Here is a 10,878-nt window from a genome sequence, read left to right on the forward strand (position 1 = left end):
TTTGCTTGAGTAACATTTTTACTCAATAGTATCTGTGACTATTTAGATGATACACTGTAATAATAGCTCCATTAAATCCTGTTAACTAAATTCTTACGTTCATGTTAGTTATCACAGAAAGAGCTGGAAAGTATCATAAACTTTGCAACCAACTGCGAACGGACTGATACTATTACTAACCACTTCTTTCGACTTAGTAACTTTTACGACAGAACTGCTTTTACGACCTAACTGTAACTGTTTACATATAATCATTTATTATTTAGAGGTATTATCCACTGATAGCTAGCGTATAAGCATAGTTTATTGCAACGTTAACTTCGAATTATTTATTCTATAATATTTTGCGGTAAATCGAGTATCAATAATCATTTAAATAATGTTGTAATATGAGCATATAGTTCATCTGACGTTGCAATCTCTTAAAACCATTTAACAGTTGTTATTCTTTGAAGCCCGTACTGGAGCTGACAGAGAATTACGCTTTTAAACGTATTATGGCTAATTTTACTTTATTATTTTATTATTACTATGCTACATTCTAGTATTTAGAATCCTTTTTAACTTGGAATTAACAAATGACTCTTTTATATAAGGCCACCGTACTTAATTATCTCTACGTTTAACTATAAATTAAAATAAGCATTAGAAAAACTTAAATCTCCAAATATGCAGATATTACTCTTTAATAACTGGTCTTCACAACTTGAACTTAAATTTTTTTAGTAATAATTACTTTATAACACTCCAAGGATAATGCATTATCTCTGTTTTTAATTTAACAAAAAGATGATGCTGCTTTATTGGGTGCTTAATATCTAATGACACCAGAATCAGTGGCATTAAGTACACACACAAACTTGAAAGGACTGGCCGAGTCTATACATTTCTGTAGGTCGGTGCTTTATTTTGATATAAGTCGGTCCACAACGTGATCACTAATTAAAAAAACGTTTTATAACCAAAACACTATTGGAATGAGTTACAATAAATGTAAGAAATATTAAAAAAAAGACAAGAAAACTGTTATATATAACTTATAATTTTATTTAAATAGATGTACAAACTTGGTATTAAACAATATTATCTCATATGCATTCCCAATTCCAATATTCAAATGTCACCTAGGTTATATCAACCACCAAACGTAGCCAAGTCATACCGCTACACAGTCGTATCGTACATCCTATCGACACTAAAACAGACATCTCTCAAGTCCTATCAGTTTCGTGTCATTTAGTTTCTTTCAGCTCTCCTCTTTGAGCCTGTATATTAGTCAACTCTAGGATCTTCTTATTATCCGAAAGAGAGACTTAAGTCCTTTAAGATTATCAGTGAAAACTACAGAAGCCGTTATAGATACCTAGTTTCTCAGTATCAATTCAAGTGTATCGTTTAGGTCCCATAAACTATCTTCTTCACGTCTGTATACGGTACAACTATAGAACCGCTTTTTTACCTGCATAGATAGACTGAAGTCCTGTAACGGCAAATAATCAATTAAACCCACAAAAGCCGCTACAGACTTATCATTTCTTTTTACCTATTAAAATAAAACTAAGTCCAATGCCACAACAATCTATCAATAAAACTTACCGATACCGTTTCAAGATATTAATACACTTCATTAAATTTTTAACCAATTCAACAGGAACTTGATACTGTGGTCGAATAGATCTATTATTTTCATCAATTTGAGTTCCTCTTGTGGGTGTCATCCATTTGGAAATGCTCAAATTTTCAGTGCTGAAAGTATTTCTCCAGCTGCGGTTAAAAATTTCAAGTTTCTTTGCAGAAGAACTTATTAATTCACTTTGACAAGCTTTGTTGAATTTTTTACGACCGGTCTCTATTTCGATTAAATTATTTTTGTAATTTGCTTTCAATACTGGGTCTTTACATATTTCTACCAAATTTGTTAAACGATTTTTCATTTTAATTTTGAATTTAGCTTCTGAAATAATATAAAAATCTGCCACATAAAAATTGTTACAACAAATATACTTTCTATTTTTATATAAAAAATATTAAACATTTATTTAATTTGTTTTTTTTCTTTAAATATTGGCTTACTTTGTTAATATTTGATCAATTGAAGATTTTTTTTAATTAATGTTTATGCATCTGGGCACTTTTGCTCTTTGATAGTGGGGCATTTCTGCAGAGTCACACCCTTCTCACTGACTAATTTATGTATCCCTCAAAAGCTTCGTGATTATTCGATGACTGATCTAAGATCTGCATACCGTCCCGTGCGGCTAGAGATTATTCTGAGATTAGATAGTGCTAAGTAGGGTTAACCGTCAATTTTCGTGAATAGCTTCAGGGCTCTGTCCCTTATATATTTTTTGACCAGATCTATTCTAATCTCTCTTAGCATATCATTTGTGCGGATGTACCAAGGCACTTTGAAGAGTGTTCTGCTTAGTAAAATTGGCAGCACATTCATAGCGTAGTGTGCTTGGTAGCACACGGAAACGTCCTTCTCAGAAATGTGGTCAGGAAGCAAGCTACTTAGATCAAATTGAGTTATTCGAAAAAATACTTATTATTATCAATGAAGGTGTGCAGCAGTTATTGCATAAAAATTAATGCTGCACGGACATCATAAACTTGGCTGGCCACTACATCTTTGCTTCAATATATCGAATTAAGAAGGCCGTTTATCATGTTATATTACTTTACTTTACTATGTCTGTTTCTGTTTCTGTTTGCATCTGCGATATAGCACAAGCCTAAGAAAAAGTTGTTTAAATCTTATTTAAAAGAGAAAACAATGGACATTTAAATATTTTGCAAAATTACATAAAACTAATAAAAAATAAAAGATTTAATTTGATGGACCTAACTAATAAATTATTTGTGGTATACATATACAATATTGTTTTTGGAGTAATTGTGATAAACTAAGTAAACTCTCTTGACACACAAAAAACAATTGCTGACTAAACTGATTTTGACGTATTTAAATCTGAAAGCTACCAGCATTTTAACCAAAAAATTTATTTATCCACTTGGTTATGTAAATTATATACACTGTGTAAATAGATACGTTTTATATAAAAATAATAAAAATAATAAAAAATAAATAAAAACAAATTATATAAAATATAAAATACCCCAAAAAGTATGCAATCAAAATTGTGGCATAATAAAGTAAAAATTTTTTGTCAACACCAAAAAACATATTTTTTTTGTTATTACAAATTCTTCATCAAGCAATATATAGAATGTTTATAGACATATATGTGATTATTATTTAAATATATTTATTTTCAAAATAAACACAATCATTTTACTTTTGCAAAGAATTTTATTTTTATTGTGACATTCGAGTATCTCACATTCAGTTAGTTATACATAAACGATTTATTGTTTGTACTCTGCAGTCCATACGGCACCATCATTAAATTGGGAAAGCAGATACACTTTGTCCACATTTTCAACTTTTATAACTTTTCAACTCAGTTATTGTGATTTTTGAGCAATTCTATGTTTCACATACTCTAACATTTACCTAGATGTACTTTCTTTTTTTTATTTTGCTGTGTAACAAAAACAAAGTGAAAATAATTGAAAATATTTTTTCACTCACAATTAAAACAAGTAAATATTTTTAAAGCATCAAATATCATATATTTATAAAATAAATAAGTGGCTAGCACAAAGATATCAAATACACAATTATTTAAAATTCATAATTCCCAATTTACTTTATGACATTCTGATATTATAAAGTTTATGAGAGAATTTTATTTTAAATTTTACTAAAAAATATTTTTTAACTGACATTAATTATGTCAACATTTTCATAGCCATGAATGCCCAAATTAGCTGTAGTTTATTTAACTATTTTTTAATACATGTAACATAAATAATAAGTAGATATGATACACAGTTTGCCTATATTACTATATTAGACTCTAGTTTAAAGAATTAAAAACATTTCAAAACTTCTCTCTACTGTACGGTAAGTGTAAATGCAGGCGATGACGCATCTATAAACTATATTAGGTATTATTTCATTGCAAACACATAGTATCAGTTAATTCCAAAGTATTCACATTGCAATCAGTACATTCAAACATAAAGGATTATCCTTTTATTGTTCTGATTTAGCAACAGCGTTCCAGTGACATATGTCAAACAAAACTGTCATATTTAGTTTAAAGTCTGCGATATTATAATATACGTAGCTGTACAATCGCTACAGAAATGGTGATTTTATACTAATTACATCTTGTACATTATGAGAAGATTATGGATGACCTAAACGTCAATCATAATACAATTGCACTCTACGAAAATATGTGAGTAAATTTTACAAAACAAGATGTGTGGTATATATGCTAAACCCTAGACCTTATTTCAGTAATGAAGCTCATCTCTCGCTTAGTGGATAAGTCAACAAATAAAATTATCGCATCTGAGGAAGTAAATACTGTGAAAATCCAAAAGTAACTACGGAGAGACCATTGCATTTATAAAATGTAATAAAATGGTTTGGCGTTTGCGCTGGAGGTATCACAGACCTCTAATTTTTCGAAAACTACGAATATATAACACAATTTAGATATTTGATCGCCAAAATCATATTTTACTAATAATTTTTGATGTTAAATTATAGTAATGAAAGTGAAAGATATGTTGTTCAAACAGTGACAAGACACAATACACACAATACATTCAGTTTTTAATCTGGTAGGCAAACAATTTCCTGGATGTATAAATCTATAGTCCCTTACTCGTTCGCGACGAGGTTCAGAACGATGAGCTGTATGAGCTATGTCAATGTCGCGGATTGACATAGTTAAGCACTTGAAAATTCAGCAGCTTCGCTGACTAGGTCATGTCGTGCGAATGGAAGAAATTCGATACATGCAGGTGCAAAATGCGGTACAGGACGTCTTCGGTAGAAGGATCACGTTACCAACAATTTGGGGACGTTCGTCTCACGTCTGTAATAACCAACTATGTAAGTAAGTAATAATTTCACATTTCAGTAATATGATTTCACTGCTTTGATTATGATTTGATTTTGGAATTATGCTACTTATTATCATTATTACAGTTTAGAATCATAAACAGTGCTCATATGTAAAAAATCGTATTTATGCGTATTATTTTCTAATTCTCGACACTTTGAAAATGTTTAGGCGTTAAATAATAATCGAGTTATTACTATCTATATGCCGACAAGTCAAAAGGATCCAGTACTGTGAAATCTTTCTTAAATTTTATTTAAATATTGTTAGTAATATGCTTCGCTCCTAATGATAAGGTTCAAATAATATTTTAAATTAATAATTTGGTTATAAACTGAATTATAACTGTTTCTTCTTTAATTTTATATCCAGAACTATATAATGTATACATCTGTATAATTTATTGCGCTCTCCTCCGCATTTCTTCCTTTTGAAACCCCTTTCCAGCGGCAAGTTATCACTAGTTTGATTACACCTAGCAGATTCGTGAATATTTAAGCATGTTTCATCGACGTTCCATAGTCGGTTCATCTCCATTTTTTTATTTTCATCTAAAAAATGTTACTGTTTATTTATTTACCAATTTAGTTAAAAGAACATAAGGCATATAAATTTTTTTAATTTAGTTCTTTAAAATTCTAACATAAGAAATAAGTATTACAAAGCCTTATACTTATGTTGTATAAATATTTCCTACTTAGAATAATATTTTTAAAAAACAAAAAATTAAATATTTGTTTATTTTTTTTAGTAAAAACCTTATTGTATCTAATTTTATTCGAAATATTGAGCATAGCATAAAAATAAAAGCCTTGAATAATATTAAAACTTTTTAACTCAATACTGATGTTACACGCTTATTTCAATATAAATCGCTTAACTTTTAAGTATTTGAATTAAAATTCAAATTATTACAAATTGCACCAATTTCGATTGCAATTTTATGAAAATCTCAATAACAAACGCTCAAATGGGCTTCAATGGAATAATTTCCCGGCATAATAACTACAAAAGCAAATATCGACAGCACAAATAACAATCATAGGAATAAACTACACTGTAAACCCAGCAATGAAAATTCCAATTCAAAGAAAAAAAGCTACAAAATATTCATAAAATAAGCCACAAAATGAAATTATAACCAAATGACGCTTGCTCTGGCCACAATGAATAATTTTTTTTTTTTTCATAATATTTTCATAAAACGCTAAATACGCACGCATCGAAACCGAAGTTTTATTAAAATGATTACTGCTTCTGCTCTATAATCTGTAATAGAGAAATAAAATCGAAATATGTTTAATGAACAAAATGGCGGACTATTACAGTTAGCATTTAAACTAAGAACATCATTTCCGCTATATCTGCATATCAATGTGAAATGATATAAAGCAATGAGAAAGAATCCAAATAAAGAAACTGAAGTTCTCATTATTTATTGTGGTAAAGCTATGTGGTTGAGTGAAGGCCACACTGGATTAACTTTTAACTATGATACTAAAGATGATCTTTCTGTCAGATTTCAGATTACAGTGTATACCTGTATACCTGATTATATATAATATTGTATTATAACTGACTAATAGATGGGTACCATAATCTAACCGGTACCGGTTTCGATAGAAGCGGAGCACCGCGGCCAAAGTTGATTTTTTGTGCTACTACGGTTCCTAACCGAATAGAAGACATTCCGCCCTTCGAATGAATGCCAAAAAGTCAGCCGTTGAAGACCTCCTAATGTCAGGAGGGACACACTCACAGAGAATGTGACTGGAAGTCCTGTCTGCTTCTAAGCAGAGTCGACAATTCTTCACACATATCCCACCAGCAAACTCAACTCTGCTGAGAAAAGATACCTTACCCTAACTGTAGGGACGAGCCAGCTCTTTAGCCTGACGGTTACCTGAACTGTCACGCCAGTAGCGATTTCTTTCGGTTGAAAATCTTTTTTCCGTCAGAGATCTAGTGGTAGACCAACTTCAATATAGGGTCTTACATTTCATTTAAAAATAAAAACAATATATATTTAAAATGCATTAAATAATCTTAAGACTTATAAGTAATAAGTCTCAACCAAACAGCTAAACCATCACAATATTTTGGTTTAAATTTGTCATCGTAATGTACTAATTGTTATCCCAAAAGATTGTCTTTATAAAGTGTGTTAGTCCAGGTAGTATAAAATTGTCCAAGTCAGCATAAAATATTGCAGAAATCAAATTCAACAAATTTTTTATCTGGATTAAGATAATTTATCTACTTTTTGAGTTACCGAAGATTGTTAATAAAAACGATAAACACATTTTTGTATAATTTATTTATGTTTTTATATTTATATGATTTATATTCGATGAAAGAATATTAGTTTTTATTGGAATAAAAATATCATAGTGATTTATTATATTCTATAAAATAATATATTCAATTAATGCACATTTAAATGTACACTCCAGATTAAATTGTCTCCTTTTGAAAAAATATTCTTTCTTAATAATTGTAAATATCATTTAATGGACTCACAGTAAGGACTCAAAAATGTTTTAGTTGTTATTATTAAAAATATTGAGAAACTAATAGCATATCAACAAAAAGTATCTGAAGAATTATCTTTTCCATCTAACAAAGTTATGCCATGTTTAAAGTTATAACAAATGGATTTTATCTAGTTATAGTCAGTGAACAAAAATAAACTAAATACTATTTTGTCTTTTTGTTAAAAAACACCACACTTCTAGAACCTTTAATGTTCTCGTTAGTGTTCTTTTCACGAAGGCACTTAACTTTTAAACGATCTACTTACAGATGTAGCGTACCTTTGTAGCGATTATTTTCCGACTGTAGTGTATTTTTATGTCTATCGAAGAAAATGCTTTGGAAATGGGAATGAGTAGTGCACTACTATACTTTACTGTTTACTTTCGTTCACTGGTTATAATTAAATAATAAGTATTAGTATTTATCTGTATTTGTATTTTATCTAAAACGCAATTGTAAACGCAATACACATATATTTTTTAGGGAATATATGAGATACAGCTTAAACATTCTATGGCGTAGCCCTAATTGTGTAATGAAAAGATATACCAAAATGTGTTTTGTAGGCAGTGTTTTTGTATTGTATTATATGTAGATTATATTATCAAGAGGGGAGGTATCTATCACCTAATTTGCTCCTCTATCTACAGTACTAAAAATAATGGTCAAACTCTCATACTCTAACTAGCCCACACTCGTCATTCATTTGATGTGCACTGTTAAGCATATCATTGGATATTCCAAAATGTCCTTGCAATAACCAAAGTTTTCTTACCATAAACTAATTTCTTTTGTTCTCTAAAGAACTAACTTCATATAGTACATTAAATTAATTTTTTTGTAAATAAAAATAAAACTTAATAATGTACAGTGGCAACGTATAAAATGAACTACTTATTTTATACGCCCCGATTAAAAAAAGCTAACAGAGTAATAAGACAAAAAATGTAAACAAAATGAAAAATATTTAAAACTTTAAATTAAAATAAAATAAATTTTACATTTTATTTCTCACTTAGCTGAGCGGAGCGCTTCACAATTTCTGCTTCATTATCAAGAAAACAATTTTCACAGCATGTAACTAAAAATTAAATGTATCTCATGCCAAACTAACTCGCCTTAGCTACTATACGTATATAGTAGGAGTATAATGAAATAAAACAACTATTAGAAGTATCGCAGTACTACGAAAATGAGTGCACCACAACCAACTCTGCCATTATAACCAAAGACAACAGCTCCGGCAGGATATTCATTATTTTCGTGCATCATTAAGCGCAGTGAAATTTTTGGTTTTGCATTTACGTCGTTTCCTCGACTGTTGACGCGCTAAGCGTGACAATACCTATTCCTAGTCAAATAAGACGATGAAGTACTAGTATATCTACTATATACTATATATATTCTCACTGAAGCACAATTTTATATTAAAATATAAAAAACAATAACAACAACAACAACAACCAAATCTGTCCAAAAAAGGCAAGCAGACTGAAAAGATACTGACACAAGTTAAAGGAGCGCAATATTTTTAATTTCTTTAATCATTTTAAGTAGTTTTCTGGCATATCCTGGCAACGTTCAAGAAAGCTTTCAGCTATACCTAAACCAAGAAGAAAAAAATATTTGTCAACGTACTTGTTGTGTGTATTTGTAACAGTGTCCTTCAAGGATAATATACAATATTCATGATTGCTTGGCAATGTTTCGTTATTTTGCAGCTTTCGCAAACTCCTTATTGTTATCCTGTTTTATTCGTACTCGTAGTACTCGTACTTGTACTTGTGCAGGACTACAACTACAACTACAACTACAACTAGTAGTGCAAGTACAAGTTGTACTAGTAGTTGTAGTCTTTCGCCATTATTGTTACTGTTGTTGTTATTGTTACAACTTAACACGATTTTCAAAGAATTATCCTTCAAGACGTTTATAGTCGTTTATTTGGCATTTGCAGTGCGCTTTTTATTCCTGCTCCTATATTAGCACTCGTTCGCCCTTTTCAATTTACTTAAGAACTTACGCGAAATGAAATGAAGTGCAACAGAAATGAAGCGAATTAACAATACCAACACACCAAAAAGGATTGAAATATTTCACTGCATTTTCGTTTATTTTTCTATTTTATTTCATTTCATTTTATTTCATTTTTGTTCGTTTTTACTTCTCCATTTTTAGATTATTTCTGAAGATACTGGAAATGGTGCAACACCATTTCGTGATATATATCACAACTTTGTGACAAGTAAGTATAAACATTAAATTTTTATTTTATAAATCTTTTAAAAGAAACTACAATGTTTATATATTATAAATTATATATAATACATAAGGGCACATTTTCAGTCAGAATAGTTAACTTATGTAGCGATCATCCTTAAAGGTGTAAGACTCACATTTAAACAACAGTTTAAATGTGAGTTTGCTTCTTCACTGGAATAACAGAAGTAGCAAAAGTAAGACAAACGGATATAAAGATCCGAAAGCCTTTTTCTCAAAAAACAAATAGTTGAACAAGGACAGCATGTGGAGTCATTGTAGAAAGAACGACAAATGCAGCTCTCCTCTCACTTGGAACCTGCAGAGCATTATAATGATCACTCACAGCTAATTACAGAATGAAACTGTTAATACTTGTATTAACACGCACCCTCTCAAATTAAACTTATCTACTTATACTAGTCTATTTTTATTATATTTATTAAAAAAGCCTGCCACACTAGGTTAAGCTAAGTTATCGGTTTAGAGATTCATAAAAATCATACAAACTACTATATTTAACATTCTTTTTCCTCTTCTTATTTGGCATGACAGACTAGTGTTAACTTATCGTCTCTGATTTGGCTGAAAATTTTTCATAAAATGAGCACCTTTTCTTTATGAGAAGACTCATATCTTGGGAAAAAATTTTGAAATTGTTTTCTTAGTAGATATTAGCCCATGCCGTTTTGACAATTAGCCTTTTAGACACATTTTTAAACAACCATATCTGCAGCTCAATTAATGATAGTAACTTAATCATTTATTGAGTTTTAAAGATAATTGTTTGAACTTTTAAAAAGTTCCAAATCGAAGGTGATGAGATAATTTTTACTAAAATCCGTCCGATTTAAAAGGAATGACACATATACAAATGCATTCTAACATATATTTAGTACATAAACAAGCATATACCTTCGCACACATCTAAATAAGTTCTGTTTCTTTAACACTCACAAAGTTTCCATTATTCACCGACAAAAATTAAAATTAATATTTTTCATGACATCTCAAAAATAACTACTATATCTCTAACGTAATGATTTAAAAAAAATTCTTTAAAACTTGATTTTAAGTTCTCATTTGAATTAGATTATTT

General features: G+C 29.7%; 1 protein-coding gene across 1 annotated transcript; it reads right to left on the reverse strand.

Annotated features, from left to right (window-relative positions):
* Nucleotides 1-1,401: 1,401 nt before the first annotated feature.
* Nucleotides 1,402-1,994, reverse strand: LOC119682851. Its single transcript, XM_038096376.1, has 2 exons — nt 1,597-1,994; nt 1,402-1,543 (listed from the first exon to the last, which is right to left on the reverse strand). The coding sequence occupies exons 1-2, from the start codon at nt 1,932-1,934 to the stop codon at nt 1,540-1,542; spliced, it is 342 nt and encodes a 113-aa protein (XP_037952304.1). The 5' UTR covers nt 1,935-1,994; the 3' UTR covers nt 1,402-1,539.
* Between the last annotated feature and the right edge of the window lie 8,884 nt (nt 1,995-10,878).

The sequence above is a fragment of the Teleopsis dalmanni genome, chromosome 2 (genome assembly GCF_002237135.1).
Source record: "Teleopsis dalmanni isolate 2A chromosome 2, ASM223713v2, whole genome shotgun sequence".
NCBI lineage: Eukaryota > Metazoa > Arthropoda > Insecta > Diptera > Diopsidae > Teleopsis > Teleopsis dalmanni.

What these genes read in the sequence shown, in the direction of transcription:
- LOC119682851 (XM_038096376.1), bottom strand. Translation starts at nt 1,934, where the DNA reads ATGAAAAATCGTTTAACAAATTTGGTAGAAATATGTAAAGACCCAGTA.